Source organism: Schistocerca americana, chromosome 1 (genome assembly GCF_021461395.2).
Source record: "Schistocerca americana isolate TAMUIC-IGC-003095 chromosome 1, iqSchAmer2.1, whole genome shotgun sequence".
Taxonomy (NCBI): Eukaryota; Metazoa; Arthropoda; class Insecta; order Orthoptera; family Acrididae; genus Schistocerca; species Schistocerca americana.
Genome location: NC_060119.1, coordinates 774,059,872 through 774,086,497, shown reverse-complemented (window position 1 = coordinate 774,086,497; position 26,626 = coordinate 774,059,872). Strand labels below are relative to the sequence as shown.

The 26,626-nt window shown below is 41.3% G+C and overlaps 1 protein-coding gene across 1 annotated transcript in view; it reads left to right on the top strand.

Annotated features, from left to right (window-relative positions):
* The window catches only part of LOC124545530 (mite allergen Der p 3-like), a 41,628-nt gene extending 17,336 nt beyond the window's left edge, over window positions 1-24,292 (top strand). Inside the window, exons 3-6 of the mRNA XM_047124481.1 lie at window positions 179-314; window positions 10,111-10,227; window positions 13,653-13,802; window positions 23,827-24,292. Coding sequence (XP_046980437.1) covers window positions 179-314; window positions 10,111-10,227; window positions 13,653-13,802; window positions 23,827-23,970 — 547 coding nt within the window. The 3' untranslated portion in view covers window positions 23,971-24,292. The remainder of the gene's footprint in view (window positions 1-178; window positions 315-10,110; window positions 10,228-13,652; window positions 13,803-23,826) is intronic.
* The last annotated feature ends 2,334 nt before the right edge of the window (window positions 24,293-26,626 follow it).

Genomic DNA, 26,626 nt, shown 5'->3' with positions numbered 1-26,626 from the left:
AGTTACCATATTTTGTGGGTGTTTCATGTAGTTTGCAGCTCTCATAGCTTCAAGAAATGGAAAAACTACACTCAGTCGCTAAACCCATAAATCTTTCCCGTAATTTCCTTATCTCTTCCACTGTATGTTCGGCAGTGTCTTGTGCTAGCTGCAAAAAGCAGGCGATGCTCTGTTGCAGTACGAGCCAGCTGTCAGTCCTGGCCGGCACCGTCAACATATCCTCTGGCGGCACGCGGCACCGGGCGACCAAGGTGGTGGTGCACAGCCGGTACAGCCCCGTGGATTCCTGGGTCAACGATGTCGCTCTCATAAGGGTACGTCTGGCTGGCTAGCCACTTGTTCGCCGACAGATGGGTTTTCGCACTCATTTGGTTTTAATTTTGCTGAGTCCCCTCATCCTCTTAGGCCAATACGTTTAAGAGTCTGTTAACAGATATATGTGTATATCTAAAGGCTTTCTGGTTGCACAATGTTTTTATCACACAGGTGGTGATGGTACGGATTCTCGGAAAATTTTTACTAACGGTAACACTATAGGGCGAGCTTCTGAATTCTAAAAATAGTGGAGATTAGAATATTATCAGCTACAAACAGAAGGAAATACTCAATAAATTTGCTCTGAAAGTGTACTGCAATGAATTGACTCGTGACACTAGAGCGGCACCTCTTCTTTCTCTCTGTCTCAGATAATCTGCAAACACAGTGTGTATTATCTTCCTCTATTTCTGATATGGATATGTGTGTTTTCCTTAAGGCACTCACACTCAGAACAATAAAGTTAAAATTTGGATAAAGGTGTCTCATCCAAGAATGTAAGAGAAAGAGGAACTGCCGATTTTTATTAAAGAAACTAAAGACGGAGTTTTTTATGTACAGTTCCCTGGAAAAATTGCGTTCACTGTTCTTTTCTGGCTGTTAGTATTTAGTATTTGTATTCTCTTTAAGGATTTGGTGTTCAGCATGATAAAATTATCTTTTACATAACGGTGGCTCCTATTTCGCTGAATAGGAGTTCAACAAATGTTTGCATCTGCAACTGAACATCCCTCGTCAGAAACTCTCAGTAATCAAGCTATACGATTATTATTATTATTATTATTATTACTTATTCCTCCTGTCAGGAATAAGTAACAAATTAAGGACAATGAGGGCCGGGAGCCAAGATTTTATGGAAACAAACAGAATGCCGTTTTCATTAGACAATATTGGGCCACTGTGGTCTTTTGTCATCTTGTAACGTGCGCGTGGGGCACACAATACTCGTTAAAGCCTGTGCTATGGTAAGTGAACCGGCGTCACCTTATGAGAAAGGATTTTCGTATAGATATCGACCACGTTTACCTGAATGGTGTCAAATCAGACTTACACCCACTCTGTAATAACAATGATCCGTCATGTAAGTTCAAAATGCAATTACACGTCAGTATGGACCAAAAGCAACACTGAAGATGCTACCAATTTAATATAATACGGTCGCCAGCCTAATTAGGCATTAACTGAGCTTCTTCCCTGTACATGTTGCTGTATATTCATGCAAAACAACACGTAGTAACACTGCATAATATAGTAAAATTTTAGAACCAGAAAATCTATTGAACTGATAGTTCACGTTCTGTACTGATATGGAGAAACCATGAATGCATAACACTACACTATAACGTATACTACAAAACTACGTACTGTCTATTGATCTGATTAAAATTGGGCGTAGGTTACCCTAGAAAATACACTTTCGAGCCACACACAAAATGTCAATTTTGATAAAGATAAAACACTGATAAACAAGTTGATGAAATCCAACGGATGCGATCCTTTATGTTTTTTTTGCGGGATCGAAGCCTTCCTCAACTTCCAACAGCTTTGTAAGTGGCGTGCCATTACAGACAACAACAGGCCGATTTTTGATTTTACTTTCGAGATCGAAAATTTTGCCTTGAATTTTCGATGTATTTTGTTCACATTTTTGTACACATGCGGTAACTATTTCACCTAAATCTCTTTCAGTATCTGAAACTGCCTTTTTCAACTGTGAGATTCCATGTTGGCATTCGTTTACGATCTCAGTTTTAAGACCGAAAACTTTCTCGTCTACTTTTATTTCAACTAGAGGCTCTACTTTCTCTTGGATGTTGAGAATTTCAACATCAAACCTACTGTTAATGTCGTCAAATTCCCCCTGCATACTATCCATATTTTTATTAATTGTGTCAATTTCAGATTTCATAGTATTTACTGCAGAACTTAAATTACCCACTTTTTGTTCTACCTGTTCTATTTGTTTACTAATTTTAATTCCTTGTTCTTCGACCTGTACTTTAAGCTGACCAACTTGTGTTTTAATCTGATCATTCTGTGTTCTGAGCTGATTACTTTGTGTTTTCAGCTGCTCGTCAACGTGTGTTTTAAGCTGACTAACCTGATTACTAACTTGTTTTTGAAGCTGATCATTCTGTGTTTTGAACTGCTCACTCTGTCCTGCAATTTGTTTGGTCAATAGTTCAAATAAGTCGTTCATGTTTAAAATTTTCACACTGTTTTGTTCTACGGAATCGGTGTGTTCCGATCCTACTTCAAAATTTTCTTTCGGTTCTTTCTTTATCTGTGGTGAATCAAACATGTCAGTGGATTCATTCACATACCCACTATCATCTACAAAGTCATCCTCTGCTTCCTGTTTTATTCCTTGCTGTATTCTAGGCAATCTCGAGATTTCAATCTGTTCGTTAACATGTTCGTGGTATTGCATGTACGCCAATTGTCTACCAATAACGCCATCTGGTATCTGGGCGCGTAAACTCCTGTCATTGCCAGCCGCATCTTCCATTACGCTCGGCCCATCTACTGTGTTTACGTTCTTGTCCATACCGAACGCAAATTAAACCCCACTACCGTACTTGACGTTCACTGCTATTTACTTTACTGAATAATATTGCAATTCCTGCCACTGAACATCTATGTTCGGTATTCCCGTTAATTTGTGACCGACAACAACTCGATGTCCTGTCACCGGAAGCCACTTGTAACGTACGCGTGGGGCACACAATACTCGTTAAAGCCTGTGCTATGGTAAGTGAACGGGCTTCACCTAATGAGAAAGGATTTTCGTATAGATATCGACCGCGTGTACCTGAATGGTGGCAAATCAGACTTACACCCACTCTGTAATAACAATGATCCGTCAAGTAAATTCAAAATGCAATTACACGTCAGTATGGACCAAAAGCAACACTGAAGATGCTACCAATTTAATATAATACGGTCGCCAGCCTAATTAGGCATTAATTGAGCTTCTTCCCTGTACAAGTTGCTGTATATTCATGCAAAACAACACGTAGTAACACTGCATAATATAGTAAAATTTTAGAACCAGAAAATCTATTGAACTGATAGTTTCACGTTCTGTACTGATATGGAAAAACCATGAATACATAACACTACACTATAACGTATACTACAAAACTACGTACTGTCTATTGATCTGATTAAAATTGGGCATAGGTTACCCTAGAAATAACACTTTCGAGCCACACTCAAAATGTCAATTTTGATAAAGATAAAACACTGATAAACTTTGGCTTTTATATTGACTTTAATTTTTTGCTGGTCAAACCAATTTAGAACACTTCAGAATTCAAATGAACAAAAAGGGGGGGGGGGACCCTGAAAACATGATCACTGCCGTGCAGTGTGGCCGAGCGGTTCTAGGCGCTTCAGTCTGGAACCGTGCTACCGCTACGGCTGCAGGTTCGAATCCGGCCTCGGGCATGGATGTGTGTGATGTCCTTAGGTTAGTTAGGTTTAAGTAGTTCTAAGTTCTACGGGACTGATGACCTCGGCTGTTAAGTCCCACAGTGCTCAGAGCCATTTGAACCATTTTTGTTATGATCACTATATTAAAAAAATTGATTACAGATGTTATCATGCGTTCAAGATTTCCAGGATATGAGCTACTACTATTTCAATCTTGTTTACTTCTCATTTAAATACCTTTATATCTGTCTGGAAATAATTGAACTTCATGACCATATCAATATTAAAGTTATCTTTCAACTTCGTTAGACCTTCGTTATTCATTTACTGGTTCATTAACAAAACAGTTCTTTAAACACCACTCTAACATAACTAGGTCTGCAAGTAATTATTATTAACACAAAATTTAATTTTTCATTTCGGGAAACTCGGATTGCACAACATTTGGAAAGGACCCTGTCTACGTTAGTTTTGAGGATAATGAAATGAGGGGAAAGTTCTGGTAAAATTTAGGTTATTATTGAATAGTTCACTCTATGGTCCATACCAATACAGTACTAAAAGTTTCAACTGAAGTGTTGGCAGAAGTGCCAACACCGTGTTGCTAAAGTAGGCCGAAATGCACGCTTTTAAGCTCACGCAGATTGGCGTGAGGTCTGGAACAAGGTAAAGTAATTATCCTATAAAGAAAGGAACGTAGTTCTTGGAATACTTAACTTTAATCCACAATTGGAGAACATTATTAACAATCTCAATATAAACTGGTAATGGCGCCTTGCTAGGTCGTAGCAAATGACGTAGCTGAAGGCTATGCTAACTATCGTCTCGGCAAATGAGAGCGTTTTTGTCAGTGAACCATTCCTAGCAACGACGGCTGTACAACTGGGGTGAGTGCTAGTAAGTCTCTCTAGACCTGCCGTGTGACGGCGCTCGGTCTGCAATCACTGACAGTGGCGACACGCGGGTCCAACGTATACTAACGGACCGCGGCCGATTTAAAGGCTACCACCTAGCAAGTGTGGTGTCTGGCGGTGACACCACATCAACCTGCTTTTATCGATGCGGCGGTTGGCGAGCGGCGAGATGGCGAGGCACAGAGCACACATACAACCACAGCTATGGCTCTTGACGTATCGGCACTTTAATTCTTCTTAGCGACGCCATACTTTTCCATTTAGTGCCTATGGACTTTTGCCATGCTGTGTGGGCGTTGGAACGGCATACCCGAGGCTCAGTGAAGGTACGTCTTCTAGGAGAGCCTCCTCGCTCCAGAAGGTGTTGCTCAAACCAGTGTCAAACTCCAACTACTACTGAGCCCGTTGTGCCGTGCAGTGCCCGCGTGCATTTTTCCGCGCCCGCCTGCCATCCACCTTTTAGCGCTCCCTTACAGACAGGGTATTCACCCGAGGTTTTGCATTCTACATATCCTAACACATTGCCTACGGTTCTGGGGGCTACAGTCTGGAACCGCGCGACCGCTACGGTCGCGGGTTCGAATCCTGCCTCGGGCATGGGTGTGTGTGATGTCCTTAGGTTGGTTAGGTTTAAGTAGTTCTAAGTTCTAGGGGACTGATGACCTCAGAAGTTAAGTCGCATAGTGCTCAGAGCCATTTGAACCATTTTTGTTACATTTCAATTCTATTACAATATTGCTTGACGTTTGACATAAACATTAATTTTCACATTGAAACTCGTTTACAGTTTCCTTAACACAATGGCATGAAACAAAAAAGAAATGAAAGCAGAACATCAATTACTCAAGTTTATCGAAAAATCAGAAGAAAAAAAAAACTTATTTGTACAATAGTACAGCGTTGTTGTTGTTACAATCTCTATGGCAGAGAGTGTTTCTGTAACTCTGCGCTTGCAGTTTCTCTGCACTATAAATAATGTCAATTTCAATACATGCGTCATTCTGTAAAACAAAGCACCCACTGTAAAATTTAATCCAACGTTTTAATCATCTTATAACGTTTCTCTTTTGGGGTGTAGAAACCACTGGAAACTGAGGGAGATGATCTCTGTACATGACCTCTCTTTCAGGAGGTTATTACCACGATTGCTAATTATTATAAAACATTGCCGTTTGAGGCACGTTTTGCCAACGACAGAAATATTAGGCATATTCACATAATAATGTTTTGTATACAGTTAAAGAAAATTGTTTTGTATATGTTAGCGTCGATGTTATGCCAGTTCATATTAATCCTATTTTACCATTCTTCTGATACCTCAGTTTTCGAGATAAAGCTGATCAGTCTTCATCACCAGCTTGTCTGTTCCCTCTCTTGCTCACAACATAGATAACTAATCTTCTTCTTATCGATGTTGGATTGTTTCACAATTCTTATTATTTCAATGATCCATTATCGATAGCTGTTATTGGTTTATAGTATCAAAAACATGCTAGACATTCGAATAGAACATCAACATTCATGAATGCTTCAGTCTTGGACGACATTTTCCGCTTGCTAATTAATTCTTTAGACATGTGGCTATAAAATCCTGTACACTGCTTGGCTTTGTTTCGGTTACTTCCTCAACCGAATGTTCGCGCCCGACCACATCTGTAGAGTCCTAACGATTACCGCGCTGGCACGCTCTCAAAAGTAGACTTCCGTAAAACTCGTTGTCGAGTCCGGAAACGCTTAACCGCGCGTTGTCGCACCTCACAGAGGCACTTTTTGTCGATCGTGTTGACCTCACAAACTTCTGCAGGAGTAACCTCTCCTGTGCTTAAAACGTGTCAGAGAGATAGGTCTGTAACTCGTTGGATCCTTCTATTCGCCTAGCTACACATTGGTGATGACCTCGAGCTTTCTTCGAGAATTTTGATACTCTTCACGACCTGACACAACTGTCCATGAACTACAGAAATCATGTCTTTGGCACAAGGCCGAAGATCTAGATCTGCTCTAATCTTATGTAATCGAGAGCAGTTGCTTTGATCGAGTCCGCAAGGGAGGGCTAGAGTGACGTTGCCCCCCCCCCCCCCCCACCCTCAAATGGAATGTGACGTACAGGCTTATTCCATGTACAGATACTTAGTGGATCACTAATTTTTTGCCACATAGCAACTTACTGTGCCACCTGTTAAACTTAGTTCCTATGCCATGTCTCCAGACTGACCAACTCTCTTGCGTCTGTCTTCCCCTCCCCCTCCCCCTCGCAGCCTATCTGTAAAATTTCTGCGGGTGACCACGATTGCTTGACAACAGTTTACTTCTCTATATTGATAATCTTGGTTGACTTCGTATTTGAGTGCAGCTGCCGAACCATTTTGCTAGCCTTCACATTCGTTTGGGAAGGACTGCTGCTGCGGCACCGTAAGAGCTTAGATGTCTTGTAACTACTTGTACTCAAGTTCACTTACGTCATCAGCTTCAACATCCGCTCTTTGTTAGTCTAGGACAGAAAATGCTGTGTACAACCGGGAGTATTCTCATGCTAGAAGCAGCTTCATGAAGAACTTCAGCACTCGTCGTAATGGATTGTTACTGTTGTTATACCGGAGACTGGATCCCGCAGCCACTAAGGCAAAGCAGCAGCGACTAGTATTGCACTAGGATACTTAACAGACAGGGACTCGTGCAACTGACGTCGACTACGTATCCGATCTGAAATAATTGTCAAGAAAAAGTAAATTGAACATGGAACAAAGAAGCATTATTTGTTAGTCGCTAATGCAGCGTCACAGATGCATGCCTTAGTTAAGGGAAAGTGGAAGATCATTTGAATATGGCTCTGAGCACTATGGGACTTAACATCTATGGTCATCAGTCCCCTAGAACTTAGAACTACTTAAACCTAACTAACCTAAGGACAGCACACAACACCCAGTCATCACGAGGCAGAGAAAATCCCTGACCCCGCCGGGAATCGAACCCGGGAACCCGGGCGCGGGAAGCGAGAACGCTACCGCACGACCACGAGCTGCGGACATTTGAATATGTGCATCATGCATATTCGAGGATGAAGAAAAGAAAAATGAGAAAAGATTTTATGAAAACTAACTATCTGTGATTTATCAGGACTAAGGACCATCAGTTCCAATTACACGTGCGTTATTTATTGTTGACAGATTTTATACATTATTACCATGTTATACGAACAAAACTTCCGACCATTTTAGATAAAAGATTCACAGCTACTGTGTAGCTGCAACCAAGAAGATAATACCATTATATCCCAGATGTTGCTGCTGATTCTTGCATACATTCTTCACGTTCTGTAGAGAGGAGGATTCTACCATTCCAAGAGGGTGCATAGAGGTCATGGTCCAGGTTCTTGAATATCACTATGTATTTTGGATGCACCATTACTCCACTGAAACGTAAGAAGTGTTTAATCTGATCAGTTACTATTGTCTTCTAGTATGTTGTTTTCCTCTTTTCGTTGTGCGAGTTTCTCACCGTACTACTGCCGTCCCACGATATTATACACGGAGTTCATAACGCCTCCACACAGACCTCTTTCAGGCAAACAGAACACGTTTCAATATTTCATCATCAGTGTCTATCAACACGGCTGTAGAACCAAGAAACAGACGCGGCTGCATCCACAGATAGGTGTGGCCGTCGCTATTCGTAGTCCTAATCCCATATTCCCTGCTTCTTGCCAACGCTCGCACTATGACGCTGGTTAAGTTCAAATACAAAACGTCTGCTGGAGCACAGTGATTGTCGATGTGTTTGAGCTGTGGCGTTCCGATAAAGCTTCTCGCAACAGCAACTAGTCCCTATACTTGCGTGAATCCAACGCTCTGTACTGTCCCTTATTGTAAGTTGTCAGTGTCCTCTGCAACTAGGTCGGTGAACTATGGCGGCATCCGCTGTTTACAGGGCATCTGAGGACGAGTCGTGTTTAAACGTCGACCTGGTTTTGTACCGCATCCAGCGTTCTAATTACAAGGCATCGCCATTCATAGCTAAATGTTGGCCTCGAGCCATCTAGACTACTGTCTCTTGCCGCAGCGAGCGGGCGGAGCTTTACAGTCTGAGCGGAGGGCCTGCGTGGCAATGCAGTATCGGGCACCGTGGGGCAGTTATGACTTCTGCTTCACTAGTCTCTGCAGTGATATCATTATACGGATTTCAAGCTTTTATGTCTGTCAGTTTCTAGACCTTTCGAGATTATGGTTTTAATTTATGTGGGCTATCCGCTTTATATTTCATAAATTACTTGAGGAAATTGCTACATGGATGAGAATTAATCCCTAAATGAAAGTTCCAGCTTATTTTTCAAACATTCTGCATACGTGGTACAAGCACCAAGTTCGTCGTTCGTGTTCATAAACAATATCATCCCTTTTCTCGTGTCCCTGGTTTTGTCATGTTCGCTTCGTATAAACTATAACGAGTGTTTACTTCGGTCCCTCTAAATTTTTATTTTATTACGCCAAATAAAATAGTTCTCTTCATTTTTTTTGAATCTTCTTCTTTCCGCAGTCACAATCAAAATACATTTTCGACATTAAAATGCCTAAATTTGTGTATAAATTGTTCTAAAATTTACCCTATACTTCATAAAAAAATATGACTTGTCGTTGAAGTCTTGGCCCTAGTGACAACTGACGTTCCCCAAGGAAATGCTATTGGCCATTCAGCAAATGACTCAGTACGTAGGCTGCAATGTCTTCTGAGATGAGGGTGGCACAGGAGAGGAATTAGTGGCAACACGCATCAAACCAGTCTAGCATGACGATTTTACGATTATGAGGAACATAATGATTTTAATTTCCTGTAAAGTATAGAAGAAACGAGAGCCATAATAAAATATGATTAAGACATTAACTCACATATATCCTCTAGCGCCCTCGCTTGTTTGTATATTTATATATTATAACTTTTTAGTGTCAGTCTTCTGACATCCTCTACTGTCCTGACCTCTTCATCTCAGAGTGTCATTTGTACTATTCTCACTCTGCTGGAGATATTTCAGTCTTCCTCTACATTTGATTTTAGCACTTTGGGACTTCGATCTTCCTTATTTCCTCTCACAAGGAGAGGATATAAAATTCATACATGAAGAACGTAAAACTCCTTACAACGCTTCATGTGAAGGTGTACCATTTACAGCAAAACATTCAGAGGCAAATAATACAGGAAAGAAAATTCAAGGCCAGAACTGTCAATACAGAAAGCTTTAATCTTGTGTCAATATTTTCTGAGACCGATACCTCTTTATCGATACGATGTTAAACCCCAATCACCGTCCCTTCACGTCCTTTGGTGAGTGCTCACTTTTTCCAGTGCGCTACCCATTCATTGTGAATTCCCCTGAGACGATGAGCAAGTCACTCAGTAAAATAAATCAAGTGGTTGCATCACTTCTGACCTGAACGCCGTCGTGTGTCCACAGGTGGAGCCCGCGCTGGTTATCGACAACGTGACCGTGGCGGCTGCCAGGCTGCCAGAGCAGTGGGAGGACACACCTGCCGGCACTCCCGCCGTCATCATCGGCTGGGGACGACTCTGGGTAAGGACTGGAACACACCACGTGCTGCATGTCGGGAATCTTGACGATAAGGATGTTATCTGCACTGCCAAGTACCGAGAGCTGCTTTCAATGCAATCAATGATTTTTGTGCATGTTTCATTGGCAGTGTTGTAGGCCTCTACTACTTAATGTTCCAACTTTATTTCAATTTTAACCTTTTTAACTTTTATATGTCACTGTATCTTTACCACCAGTTACCTTTTTCATCCATCTCTGACGATTGTCATTACCAGTTGGGTGTCCTTCATTTGTTCTCATTTCTCTGCATTTAGTATGCAATTTTATTTATTACTTTTCGTCTTTGATTTGGCCTTATATGTAAGTAGTTTAGCCATAATTTTTATATGATTAATTTCAAATTAGCTTTATACATGACTTGTAATAGCTCTTACGTTTTGCTATTTAACCCTTACCTATATTTGGCTGTTAAATAGTACTTCTTAAGGCACAGCTCAACTACGACATCTGCCGTGTCCATGTAGACACTTGGGGCACACTTCTGTGTGTTCCCATCACCGGTACTATTTGCATACACCAAACCTGAGCAGCTACAGCTGAAACATATTTACATGATGATGGTTGTATTCTGATAAGCGAAATATTATGATCACTGCCCACGCTGACTTTGGATGCCGTCTGGTGGCGTTGTGTGCACGTGATGTGGTACAAAAGTATGTAAGCGGGGGCTCACCCTAGCGAAGATATGGGCTACAAATTGGGAAATCCATTCACATAAGCGACTCTGACGAAGGATGCCTGTCAGTGAGTATCTCGGAAACAGCGAAACTGGCCGAATGTTCATGTGCTATTGGCTCAAAACCTAAGGACATCACACAACACCCAGTCATCACGAGGCAGAGAAAATACCTGACGCCGCCGGGAATCGAACCCGGGCGTGGGAAGCGAGAACGCTACCGCACGACCACGAACTGCGGATTCACGTGCTATTGCCGTGACCGTCTACAGAAGGAGGTAGGACAGTGAAACTACCACTAGGCGCCAAATGGTTATACGTCCACGACTCTTCACAGAATGTGGGGTTCGGAGGCTTGTCTGCTCTGTAAAGTAGGATAGACGCTGATCTGTGGCATCTCTGCCGAAAGAGCACAGTGCTAGTGCACGCGTAATTGTTTCGGAGCACAGCGTTCACCGTAGATTGTTGAACATGGAGCTCACAGCAGACCACCCCTACTCGTTCGATGTTGACCCAACTACATCGCCAATTACTATAGCAGTGGTCACGGGACCATCGGGAATTCGAAAGTGGATCAATGAAAACGCGTGGCCCCTTCCGGCAAATGACATTTTTGCTACACTAGGTCGATGTCCATCTCTACAGAGCCGTCATCGAGGTGAACGGCTGAACGAAACGTGCACCGTCCCATTGACGCAGGCTGGTGGGGGCAGTTTTATGCTATGAGAGAGATTCTCCTGCGCTCGCTTAGGACCTGTGGTAGTAATCGAAGACACGCTGACAGCTGCGAACCACCTGCATCCCTTCATGCTAGATATCTTCCCTGACGGCGATGTCATCTTTTAGCAGTATAACTGTCCACTTGTCGGAGCCATAATCGTGCTATAGTAGTTTGTGGAGCTTCATAAGGAACTCTCACTGATGTCTCCGCGACCAAATTCACCTGACGTAAACCAAATCGAACTCATCTAGGTCGCTATCGGGCGCCGTCACAGCGTACGCAAATCAGCGGCTCGTTATTTACGTGAATTACATCACCTGTACGCAGACATATACGCCACATACCTCCACAAACTTACCAACAGAGTTTCGAATGGCTGACACGCAGAATCAGTGATGTATTTTGATCCAAGACTGACAAACAAGCTATTAAGCAAGTAGTAATAAAGTTTTGACTCAACCGTGTATACAGGCCCGATCCCGTCTTGTATTCATTGCACAACAATGCATGCCTCAACAGGCTAATCTGATGTATTTCATTTTCCCATGGTGAATAATACATATTTTTATGTTGGTCATCGAGTTTGAGTATTTTCTGGCTACATTCCATCCTATTTATTTATAGGAAATCGCGCAATATTTACAGAGTTTTGATGGGCGCAGTTATTCCCTGGGACGTTTTGTATACTCTGTATCCCATGTCAATGACACCATCTAATATCAGTAAGTCGTGCTATAATTTCATGCCAGGAACTCCAGCTTTGCAAAATGAGGTCATGTTACTTCTAATAAAATGTGGGCTGTATTTTTGTGCAGCCAATCTGAAAATGATTGGTAAATAAATAATAATTACAACCCTGCAACGAAGACTGTTCGTTTCTTCATTACAAGTTGTTGTGACATCCCCACTATGACTTGGGAAAAGTATTTTAAAACGGATGAAATATTCTATAAATTTGTGACATTTTTTTGAAGATCACAAGTCACTATAATAAATAAAGTACTAATTTTTGTACTGTCATGCCTGCTGCTTCAGTGTTACCTTTCAGCAAGACGAAGGTAAACTTGACAAAGAAAGAAAACCGCCTACCAAATTGTAATGGATGACAGATCAAATCTACAGTGAGTCACTTGATGATCTCCAGTTGTTTGCTATTAACCATAAACTTGTTTAAATGTTTCAAAAGATAATATTACAATAGAGGAGCAGGGGGTGTTGGGAGAGTGTTAGCTCAGAGCGGTATTGTACAAGGGCATCAGATAAAGAGAAACTATGCCGCAGCACTGGCACAATTAGTGTTCATGGATTTGCTTTATATGTGTGACAAATGAGCATTATTCGGATTTAGGCTGATATTTGAGTTTAATGAATCTCTAAGATGCTAAAAAAATGTATTCATTATAAACATTGATGGATGACTTCTGTGCCATCATTTGTTAGGGCGCGAGATAACGCACATTATCAACTGCGTGTTGTTAATATATAACAGTCGTTCGTTTCACCAACAAACTGACATGAAAATCAGTTTCTCCTGATTACTCCATACAAACGTATTATGTTTCATTCTCCATTAAAAAAGTGCGATCAGCTTTCGTTAGATATGTCGAAGACTCAATTAGACATGTATTTCTTCACTTCCTCAGTTCTGCGCGTGTCACACTCATAAAAACATTAATTCGAACCTCTGAAAGTGTATGTACTAAACCTTTTAAGTATGGAGTCAAACAGACAGGTAAGATTCTTTTACCAGCCCTTAGTCTTAGCTACTGTTTGACAGATATAGTCATAAACATTTATCACAGGTAGTGCAGTACAGACTCATTTTCATTAATTCACTCAGATCTGTAGATATCACACTTTCTGTTTTGAGAATTTAATAGGCAGATAGACCTCTGACGCTGAACGTGTCACAAGACTCACTGCATGCACCAGCTAACCTACAGACGTGCTCCTACAGCAGCGGTTGTACAACATATGAACTGTTTACAGCAAGACGGAGACCTACCCGATATGCTGCAGAAGGTGGACACGGCCATCGTGGACCAGCAGGAGTGCTTCGACGTGTACGCCTACAACTACACGATTCACGACAGCCAGATCTGCTCGGAGGTGCCGCTGCCGGACAAGGGCGCCTGCAACGTAAGTACCTCCTGCTGGGGACACACTTATCTGCAACAAGCATCACGCTTACATGTTTAAACGTAAGTTTGCAAAACAATAGAGATTCCTTTGCACAGCAAAACCATTGTTTTTGGGAAGAATAACGTTTTGTCGTCAAAGAATGAGGCTGACTAAATTTTTAACGTTTTGTTTTGACAGCATGCCGGCTCTGCCGCCAGCAGTGTCGGAGAGTAGGGGGAAAACAAAATACGGCGCTGAAAAAGTAACTGGACTTGTCCTCTAGGTTGGGAGTCGGGCACTTGACTAACAACCCATCTCACGAAAGGGAAACCGTTACGAAACGTCAGGAAAGTGCTTCGCGTGATAATGAAAAAAAGGAACATCGAAAACGCATTACGAACAAGGACTGACCATTTGGAACATGGAACATAAGAACTTGGACATACCTTGGGCTCATAATATTCTTCCAGAAGAACTCGACAGATATAGAATGGATCTACTCGCACTTCAAGAAACAGGATACCCAAGGACAGGAACGCCGGAAAGAGACGAACACATATGACACTACAGTGGACAGGAAGATGGAAAATTGCTAATGGAGGAGGTTTCACTGTCGGTAAAAGAACAGCAGCGGTAGAAACTGATTTTAAGTCAAGTGGTAACAGGACAGCTCTTGTAAGACTAAGACATAGATTCGTAAATGCAGAATTAACATTGATTAAAACGACAAACTACAGGGACGGGTTCCTGACTGGAAATGGAGGAAAAAATTTCCTATGAATACGAGTCCGGAAATAAACAGCGTGGGTACAACGACTACAAATCGTCCTGGAACGCAGTGCAGAGGTGCATTGCATCCACGTCACAACAGATGTTCAAACTGGTCCCCATGGGATGCAATGCACGCTTTCACTCATCGCATCGTGGATTGCCGCACTCTTTCGCACGTTCCGGCCTCTGTCCGAATAGCGTCAGATGCGTAGTGAATACACTGTTGAAGGGCCTACACAAAGGAAACTGGTTTAGCATACACGACGCTTTTCAGATGCCTCCAGAGGTAAAAATTCAGGTGATTTAAGTCCGGTAGTCTAGAAGGCCGTGCTACGGGTCTCCGCGACCTATCCAACGTCCAGGGAAGTTGATGTTGAGGTGTCTCATTATCCTTCAGAGCTCGGTCCTCCAAATTCAAGCACAGTCCGCCGTCTGCCTGCGCGTTTGTCTATCTGAAAGGCCCCCTGATCATACAAACGCTCAAACAGGGGTTGAAATGTTGTGTGATGTGGTTGCTGACTATGATGGTACTTATTTTGGTATAGTTGATACATGTTGATCGTTTCCATCAGCTTGGCCCTACACAAACACAATCTCGGCTTGTTTCCGACATGAATACCGGACCAGTACGCTGCTTACTGTACGCTACGTGAGTCACACAGCCTGCAACAGACAAGGAATATACGGAGTGTGGTCAGAGGAACTTGCATTCGTGAGAGCCATCTACCGTGGCAACGATGCATTTTTTCCCTTCATTTCCCGTCAGGAATGCCGTTTGTCGGTTTTATTAATGTTACCCCTGTATAACAACAACTACGGTGCGTGCCCCACCTGAGATAGCGGTGGATGAAAGGAAATAATTTCGATGAAATATTTGAAGAGATAATCAGTAAGGCACAAGGATGTGATACGAAACTCATTCCTTGAGACGCCAACAGTGAACTCGGTAAAGCAATGACGAGGAAGGGAGTGGCAGGGACAGTAAGCTTGCAAGCTGAAAGTAATGGTAATGGAGCGAGATTTCTTCGCTCTGCAAGCGCAGCCATCCTAAGGATTATGAGCACATACTTTCTTCGGAAGGACATTCACAAGGCAGCTTGGGTGTCACCAGATAGTAGAACAATAACACCAAATAGACCACGTTCTGGTAGATAAAAGACACAAAACCAGCGAAATGAAGGAGAAAACCTTAAGAGACAGACCACTACCTAGTAAGGAACGGCACGGCAACGAATGGCAATAGAAAAACCAATGGGAGGAAATTATATAATAGAATGGACTACTGACGCGGAAAACTGAAACATAATGGAAATGCATGCGATTTGTCACTAAGCCTCAAGACGGTTTGAGGTTCCAACAATGGAAGGCAACCTCGACACTTAAGGCCAGAGGGAAATGGCAAAAACGAATGTGGAAGTAGCAGCAGTAGAAGTGTGTGGTAAAAGGAAAAGGAAGAAAAATCCATGGTTCTCGGAAGAATATGAGGAAAGAAGTGAAAGAAAGAAGAGCAGCACAAGAAAAACACTTACAAGATATTCAGCGGAGTGTGCGCTGATATAAAACTTCCTGGTGGATTACAACTGTGTGTTGGACCGAGATTTGAACACAGGACCTTTGCCTTTCGCGGGCAAATGCTGTACCATCTGAGCTTCCCAAGCTCAACTCACGACCCTTCCACACAGCTTCAATTCTGCCAGCACCTCGTCCCCTACCTTCCGAACTTCACTGAAGCTCTCCTGCGGTTGCAGAACTAGCACTCCTGAAAGAAAGGATGTTGCGGAGACATGGCCTTGCCACAGCCTGGGCGATGTTTCCAGAATGAGAAATTCTACAATGCATTTTTCTTCAAGGGGTTTATCACTCTACCACGCATCTTAAGAACGTAAGAGAAGACTCATCTGTATGAAAGGAACTATAAAATTACTATTAATAACAAATAAATTGTGGTAATATAACATTGTGTCTAAAATATAAAAAAGCAAAAACAAAAGAAACGGACACAAACTGGGAAATACAGTTACCAGAGAGTAACTTAGCTCTTCAACGGTAGAAATTAGATCAAAACTGAATATTTTTGTTGGTTTTCTAACACTACCAATTTTACTAGCTATGTAAGCACGAGGTCGTACGAACAGGTCGGACGATTTTGGTTGCTGGAATTCATACTTAATACATCAGGATGAAATACAGATCAACTGAAGGTGTTTGGTGAGCATGAAACGAGCACGGCCATATTTAACTGGTGAGAGCGTTACCCGAGAAGTACGGCACAGGAATCCGGTTTCGAGACCTGATGCGACACATTCTTTTGATCGACCCTGGGAGATTAATTTTGCACACTATGTCGTTTTCTGATACAGTCCCTACCTTCTTAACACGGGAAATTACATTTCATTACTGCTACTTCTCTTGGGTTCCCAACTCGTACTTGCTATGACCGTTTAGAGAGTTGGTAGTTAATTGGAAATCGCGCCTAAATCGAAGGATAACATTTTTTCCCTGATTGGCTAGGATACTAGCTTACTCTCCCAATGGCTAAAGAGATTCAAAAATCTGTTATCTCAAAAATTTATGCAAGTCCATTATCTTTCACTGAATAATGTATCAGATGAATGGCAAACATTTCTCCATGTTTGGCTGTAAAGATTTAGCAATGGTACAGCTCACTTTGTGTTAGCGAAAAGCTATATCATATAGTCGGCAACAACAGTATTAAAATTGTGAATACTGGATACTGCATTCTATGTACTATACTTAATGCTGTAAACTATTTCATACTGTTACTGGTCCGTTCATGTACAAACATAGCTTTTGAAAACTTTTGCTATTGTTGATCTTAGCTTCATTTATTCAAATTCTGCATGTTAATAATGTCCAAATGCATATATGAGAACATCTTCCATTTACCCATCATGTCTTGAGTTCCTAAATTTACTTTTAAGCTATTCGATTAGATCTAGTGACTGTGTGCGTGTGAGCGTGTGTGTGTGTGTGTGTGTGTGTGTGTGTGTGTGTGTGTGTGTGTGTGTGTGTATGTGTGTGTGTGTGTGTGTGTGTATGATTTGTTATTGATGCCTCAAGTGTCCTGTGACATAGAGAAAATGACTCAAAATATCTCTCAAGACCGGCCATTTAGTCTATGTAGAAGACCAGAATTTTTCTTTAAACACAGTGGACTCATCCTGATCGACTGAGAAGGAACTGGGGCTCTAAATGAATTCCAACCTCTTGAAAAGAAAGTACACACAGCTTGTATATTTTGAAATGTATGTATACGCAACTTCAGCTTAACTGCTCAAGACGTGTTTTAACTGTCCTGCCCATTACTCGTACTAGAGGCTGTAGCAAATTGCACACTACGCACTACCCAGATGCTAAGTTGTAAACTCACCACTTAAGTGGATGCACCACACACCGAAGATCCTCGTCCCATTTCTTCTCATGGGCTGAAGTTGGTAGCGGATCTGCAGACATGCTCCGAAAGCCACCGCATAGTACACTGTGGAAGGAACCTTGTCATTACTTTTCCTGTTCCGCTCGCTACCAGAGCGACGGAAAAACGACTGTTTGTATGCCTTCTATAAGCCTTAACTTCTCTTGCCTACCTGGCCCTTATTCTAATTGTACATTGACGGCCGTACGATCGTTCTGCAATCAACTACAAATGCTGATTCTCTAAATGTTCTCATTAGCGTTTCGCGAAAAGAACTGTCTTCGCTCCAGGGATTTCCAGCTAAGTTCACGAAACATCTCCGTAATAGTCGCGTGTTGATCAGACCTAGGGGTAACAAATCTAACAACATGCCTCTGAATTAAGGTATTCAGATGATTAGCCACATTATATGGAACAAAATTCAACTTTAATCGATGCCTTCTTTCAATCCGTTTGGGAGGAGGGTGGTGGCGGTGGGGGGTGGGGTGGGGTGGGGGGAATTCCAAATACGGCAGCAGTTCTCTAGAATGGGTCACACTAGTGTTCTATACGGGGTCTCCTTTATAGATTAGCTACATTTACGTAAAATTCTCCCAATAAAACGATCCTGACCATTCGCCTTCCTTACTATGGTCTTCGCGTGCTCGTTCCATTTCAAATCGCTTTGTAGCGCTACACTTAGACATTTGATTGACGCGACTGTGTGAAGCAGTACATACAAATGCTGTATTCTAACATTACTGGCTTGTTTATCCTACTCATCTTCATTAACTTGTTCTGCATTTAGAGTAAGCCACCATTCATCACACTAGGCAGAAATTTTGTCCGAGCCGTCCTGAACCATTCTACAGCTACTCAACGAGGACACCTTCCCGTACACCACATCATCATCAGCAAACAGCCGTCGATTACCGCTCACCGTGTCCGTCAAATCATTCACGTATACACATACACTTCCCTGTGGTAATCCGGCTAATACTCTTGTCTCGGATTAACATTCGCCATTGAGAACAACGTACTGTGTTCTGTTACTTAAGAAGTCTTCGAGTTACTCATGTATCTGTGAACCTAACTAGGGGTGGGCTCGTGTGGGCAGATTTCCAGCAGAACCACAACAATTTTAGCACAAAAAACGTCACCGGCCATCTTCAGATCACGAGATGCCATAGTTCAGTCCAACGTCTGACGAAATCATATTTTCAGTGTAGTTTCCGTGGTGATGGGATTGAACCACGGACCTTCTAACCTGAAGATAGCCGCTGACTCTGTCCCGTAAATTTGAACTGAAGTTGTTGTGAGAAAATACTATTTTCATAAAAAATGGGATGTGTTAAATTAAATTTCAAACTTCACGACCTGACATTGTCTAACAGTGATGCTAAATTTGAGGTTGCGCCATGGACACACCTTGTCCTCTGGGTAGAGTGGTTATTTCTGTTCCAAAGTCCTGTGGCCTTAATAATCGCTGTAACTCTTCATTTGGTTATTATGGAATGAAAACTGCTAACAACTATATGGAAGACTCTTTATTTGGGACAACGACCGATTTCGTAGCTTAAAGGCACATCTTCACAAAAGGGAGAATATTTATTAAAAAATTGCATTTTACTCCAATCCTAAATGACCGAAATTACAAATAAATACTCACATAACATGTGTCCAAGTAATAGTACTACGCCAATTGAGCCTACTGTCGAACTATACATAGGCTGAATGTTGCCATAAACAACCTCAGAAAATCAGACTGGAACCAACAACAAAATCGGACGAATATAAATACGACGAAATGCACCCGTAAGAATCACATCTTCAGTGTTGACGAAACTTACTAAAACTCAAAGCTCTCATAGCACCGTATGAATTCCAGTAATACGATGTTAATACTAACTCTGTGGGAACAACCAGCAAGCAAGCTATTCCGTGAAGGTTTGCACCGCGCCACCGTAGTGTTAGAACAAGAAGCACACGTAGCCTCACGCAGCGTTCTCGTGCCCGGACAGTGGCAGCTGCGTAACTTCTTTACAAAACCAAATTCCTTGTATCAGTAAACGTCGACAATTGGTTGATATTTAGCTATCAATGGACACAAAATTATTGGCTTACAGCATTTCATACCCGAGTAATCATCTGACCATCATAAGAAATGTAACATCATGCTAATAATATAAAATAATTCAGTGATCTTTATCTAAACGCCACCCCCTCCCCCGGTCTCACTAACCCTAGGAAAAGCTACTCATACTTGAAGGCAACAAGATAAAGACATAAAAAACGTAAATGGCAATAGATTCAACTCATTACGTTGGCACTGGGGCGTGTTAGTCCGTTGAGAGACAGATCCACCTGGTAAAAGCAGTTTGTGTCAAGGCCAAGTAAACCTGTAATAACTACTATAGACGATTTCGTACAAAATAATGAAACAATAATAGTAACAGGAAAGACCAAAGAGTAACAACAAAATTAATAGGTAATGCCAGATGACACTAAGGGGTTGAAGGTAACTTATAACTATGCCTAGAAAGTGAGGATCATACCTTGAGAAGGACCAAACCCAGTTCTAACATGTAACAATATCACAGGGGATGTGGATCTATGGAGTACTGTTAAGACAATAAAAATTAGCTAACATATTGCGATGTCACAGTTCTATCTGTCGACTGAGTTTACGTTGACGAAGGTGATTTATGCAACTCACTCTCTCGAGTTCTTCCAGGATATTAAGAGTGATCACTTTCTTGTCGCTGTGCAGTGTCTTTTGCAGTATCATTTGCTACTGTTGTCTATCCTTTTGATCAAATGCGCACTTTGTCAGTTGTTGACAATCACCGTAGTTGATTAGGTTAACACAGGGGCAGTTAAAATAGTATAGAAGATAACCAGCAAAAGAAAACATAGGCTAAGTGCAAGCAAACGCAGCTGTACTAAGGACAACAGCAAATCATACTTTAAGCTTTGGTTAACTGTGTTCCGCTAAGTGCAATGTGGTGACACTCGATAACCTGGTCTCGACAATAGCACTAACAGTCCAGAATCAATGTAGAATCAATTTAATGACAATGGTGATGTGTGCTCCTTTACACTGAACCGCCATACTCCAGATTATAAAACAAGGGTGTTAAATCATTAATTTGTAAGTTATTCACGATAACAGCTGACTCCTAAAAGAGCACTCTTATATGAAGGCATTTTCCATCGATAAATAATTACGTTGCATTTTATTATACCGATAATTATAATAAACCATTCCAAGTATGGCTTGTTTCTGTGAATCCCCGGTGCGCGCTCATGAAATCTTGTGAGGGCATCGAATTGAATGCAAACGAAAATTTATAGACAGTCATGTGGTCGTCGATACTGTCAAAATGACGTCTCGTCTGAGGGAATCGTTGTGAAACTGTCGAATGCTACACTGACTATTATAATCATAGACCATAATAACATAGACCACGCATGTTCCTATCTCTGTCGTGTTAACGCTTGAAACCAACATCTAAGTCACGTGACTCGGCGCAGAAAGTTGAGTTCGTCATTACACGTTGAGTGAAGTGGAGCTGACAGTTACAGTTTCTCTCATTTATAGCTGTAATCAAGCATTGATTTTGACAATTCAGCGAACCGTAGTACTACTCTTCTCCCCGCGCTGTTTAGCCGCGTGGTCTTGGGCGCCTTGCCGAGGTTCGCGCAGCTCCCCCCATCGGAGGTTCGAGTCCTCCCTCGGGCCTGGGTGTGTGTGTTGTCCTTAGCGTAAGTTAGTTTAACACTTAGGCAAAAAGTATTCACTGCTTAAAAGAAAGTAGCTAGAATAAGATGTGGGGTCCATAGTCGCACATCTCTGTAGGCATCTGTTTAAAATGTTAGGAATTCTACAACTGCTTCACAGTACATTTGCTCAGTAACGAAATTTTTTCTCAACAACATGGACTAGTTTAAAATCAACAGAGACATTCATGATTACAATACCAGAAAAAAGAAAGACCTACACTATCCTTTACTCAACCAATCTTTGGCACAGAAAGGAATAAAATATGCTGCTATAAAACTTTTTGATAAATTACCAGATTAAATAAAATGTCTGACAGACAGCAGTAATAGTTTAAAAAACAAATTGAAATCATACCTCCTTGACAACTCCTTCTATGCCATAGATGAATTCTTGAATATGAGTAAATAAATCTGGAGATATAATATATGCATTTAGTACCATTTAAGGGAATGGGATAGATAATAGAAATATTTAGGTATAACACTATAATGTAAAAAAAAAACTTGTTTCCTGTGCGCATTTCTTGTGCATTTGACACGTTCCACATCATAACGGTTTTTCCGTGGTATTGATCAATGGAACACGTAACTAACTAACTAACTAAGTTAGGTTAAGTAGCGTGAAAGCCTAGGAACCGATGACCTCAGCAGTTTGGTCCCATAGGAACTTATCACAGATTTCCAGATTTTTTTCCTAATTTCTCCGAAATTCGTGATACAGCAGTGGTTATCGTTCTTACATGTGGTCAAGTTGAAACATATTGACAATTCTTTTAACTAGAGACAGAATGACTGTTCTTTAGTAAAAACGTTTCTTTAGCACTGTGAATTCTTGTAGTTCACCGCATCCACAGGAGTGGAAGACAAAACAACAATTTCGAACGCAACATTAGCTTTCTAATGATTCCACAAGAAGAAATACTTTAGTAAGCTTTTGTAGGAAAGGAAATCCGTTTATGTGCATAATGTCAGGTATTTACATAAAATTAGCATATAAGTTTTCTGACTTTTTCTGAATCCAGTACTGATACCGAAACGATATTAATATAGGTAACGTAATATATATTACAAAACGTTAATTATACTGGTGTAGTGCTGGATGTTAACGATATGTCGTCTCAAAAGCTTAATCATTCACGAAGTTTTACATCCAAGGACAACATCCATCCTAACTTTCAACTTTTGGAAATACCTCTGCAAGTATTTTAAAGTAATTCACTTACACAACTGAGATTTTCGTCTCATTACGTAATCTGTAGAATACAAAACAAGACTCATCTGAGAATATGTGAAGGTCTTTACTCCTGCACCTAGTAAAAAGCTCAATATTTGATCAGTAACAAAAGTGTCATAAATTGTTCGCTATAAATGCCTTATGACATACTCGGCTTCGTGCCCCGAGTCACATGACTTAGATGGCTCAAATGGCTCTGAATGCTATGGGACTTAACTTCTGAGATCATCAGTCGCCTAGAACTCAAAATTACTTAAACCTAACTAACCTAATGACATCACACACATCCATGCCGAAGCAGGATTCGAACCTGCTACCGTAGCGGTCGCACGGTTCCAGACTGTAGCGCCTAGAACCGCTTGGCCACTCCGGCCGGCCATGACTTAGATGTTAGTTTTAGTAAAATGACGTCATGCGCAGTCTATGTTATCTGTGGTCTGTGATGATAATACCATAGAAACCAAAAATCACATTGCCAGGATTCAGAACCTTTGTGCTGCGAAATGTCGATTATTAAGTAATTCTGTCTAAAAAAATAGAGTGCGACACATCGAGTAAAAAGAGAACTGATATCACACTCATCGAATACCAAAACTAAACTAGAGACCTTATATCATCTTACGAATGATACGACATGTCTAAAATTGAGTAAAATGGAGTATGAAAGTGACATTTTCTATGTATACAGTACTTCAATACTTTCTTTGAAAAAATCAGAATTTTTTATGAGAGTGGGGCAGTCCCCTCAGCAGTTACGACCTACTGCCCGTTTTTTCTTCGTTCTTACCGTAGTATAGTTTATACGTCTGTTTCCTTACACCTTGTGGACGTCGTGTGTGCAGGGTGACTCCGGCAGCCCGATGCTGGTGGACGGCGTCGTGGTGGGTCTGGCGTCCTGGCAGCAGGGCTGCGCCCTCGAGGGCTACCCCACCGTCTACACCAGGGTCTCACACTTCGTCGACTGGGTCGAGGAGAACAAGAAATAGACAACGCACGTTGTCTCCTAGAAGACTCACGCCTACAGGCCTATTTCCTGTTATTTTCATCTTTGGATGCTTATCATATGTTAAAACGTGTTTCAGGAGTCGCATGCTTTTTTCCTCGTCCTTTATCTGACTGTTTCCCCCTACCGTTTTATTGTGACCTTTCATTACAAGAACAGTGGTACTGCAAGTATTGTTAGAAGTCACTATAATTAGTATATCATTGGTACACATCAGAAATTTTATATGGAGGCGAAAAGAATCTTGTGTTTGACTTCATTTCGCATGTACCGCCTTGGGACAATTAAACTGAAATTCTGATAAATTTTCAGATTAATGTGGTTTACTTCACTTGTTTCTTTATTACCGTATCTGAGTGGACAGTGCGACGGCTTCTCATGGACTGGATGTTTGTGTCGTTTCCATGATAATCATTTTTCATCCTCATCGACGTGCAAATCGCCGATGTGGCGCCACCTCAAAAGACTTGCACCAGGCGATCACGTCTACCCGCCGGGAAGCCCTCGCCACATGACATTTTATTTCATTTCTTTATTTTTATTTTCTTGAAATTTTATTCTTTCACTTTCAAGTGGTAGCTTTTCTGCCCACGTGCAGTATTAAAACTTGGCTACAAGTTTCCACTTTCGGCACATGTTTGCAGAAATTGGTGACACAGTATGTTAACACATTCAATTAGAGGTATTCGTCTACAGAGTGAGGCGGTAAAGTAATTAAGACAGTGCATTCCTTATCAGCAGAAATGGATTTCAAATAACGGTGCGTCAATAACAAAATAGATTTTCTGAAAAAATCGAAATATACTAAAATGTTATCGATATTACGCTTTAAAAAGTTTATTTCCAAACACAATCACTCTTTTGTTTTCCCAGCTGATTGTGTCATTTCACCCATAGATGGTTATCTTCAAAAACGATAAAGATATACTATATGTCGCTTCTCTATTGTGCTTGCAGCTGATGTCGACTGTGACGGGATGTTAACACCCACCTCTCTCTATCTCCACGAGTTATTCCCGTTTGTGGAGTTTCCATTGAATCTGTATTTGCTTATTTCAGAAATACCAGCTGCTTTCTTCGAAATCTTTTCGTGTTCTTGAATCTATACTGCCATCTGTTACATCCTGAATCTATACTCCCATCTATTACATTTCTGTCTTTGTCGAAAATTTTATATCTCCTACAGGGTTTGACCTGAAGTGGTATCAGTAGAAAATAAATAGAACTAAAAATTTACTAAGTTTCGACATGTTGTTGTTTCTTTCAATGTTATGGAAGACGAGATGGTCAAAGCACTACACAACTCTTCGTACGTAACCCTTTAAAACTGAAAAGTGAAGGCCATATCTGTATCTCGTAATGTATTTTCTGATAATAACAGAAATGGCAACGAAACATTTGTAATTCCAAAGATAACCATCATGAGACTATACTTACAGTGCCTACTGTAAACACTTAGTTTTTTATTATTGTTGGAAACGGAGATTGGGAAACGGAGATTCCTTCTTAAATTAGAATGAACATACTCATATCAGTTTTTTACTAGGCGCTTCGCTTAGGCAGACCTACTATTCCAAATTGTCTTACTCTTTAAAATGTAGATATCGCAGTATTCAGTAATGGAACATTTTTCAATTAAGTGGCTGTTTGGTTTCGTGAGACTTCTTTAACATTATGAGTAAAAAAGATATCTACATCTACTTCTACATCTACATCCATACTCCGCAAGCCACCTGACGGTGTGTGGCGGAGGGTACCTTGAGTACCTCTATCGGTTCTCCCTTCTATTCCAGTCTTGTATTGTTCGTGGAAAGAAGGATTGTTGGTATGCCTCTGTGTGGGCTCTAATCTCTCTGATTTTATCCTCATGGTCTCTTCGCGAGATATACGTAGGAGGGAGCAATATACTGCTTGACTCTTCGGTGAAGGTATGTTCTCGAAACTTTGACAAAAGCCCGTACCGAGCTACTGAGCGTCTCTCCTGCAGAGTCTTCCACTGGAATCATCTCCGTAACGCTTTCGCGATTACTAAATTATCCTGTAATGAAGCGCGCTGCTCTCCGTTGGATCTTCTCTATATCTTCTATCAACCCTATCTGGTACGGATCCCACACTGCTGAGCAGTGTACTGTAACCTACCTCCTTTGTTTTCGGATTGCATTTCCTGCATTTCCTTAGGATTCTTCCAAAGAATCTCAGTCTGGCATCTGCTTTACCGACGATCAACATTATATGATCATTCCATTTTAAATCACTTCTAATGCGTACTCCCAGATAATTTATGGTATTAACTGCTTCCAGTTGCTGACCTGCTATTTTGTAGCTAAATGATAAAGGATCTATCTTTCTGTGTATTCGCAGCACATTACACTTGTCTACATTGAGATTCAATTGCCAATCCCTGCACCATGCGTCAATTCGCTGCAGATCCTCCTGCATTTCAGTACAATTTTCCATTGTTACAACCTCTCGATACACCACAGCATCATCCGCAAAAAGCCTCAGTGAACTTCCGATGTCATCCACAAGGTCATTTATGTATATTGTGAATAGCAACGGTCCTATGACACTCCCCTGCGGCACACCTGAAATCACTCTTACTTCGGAAGACTTCTCTCCATTGAGAATGACATGCTGCG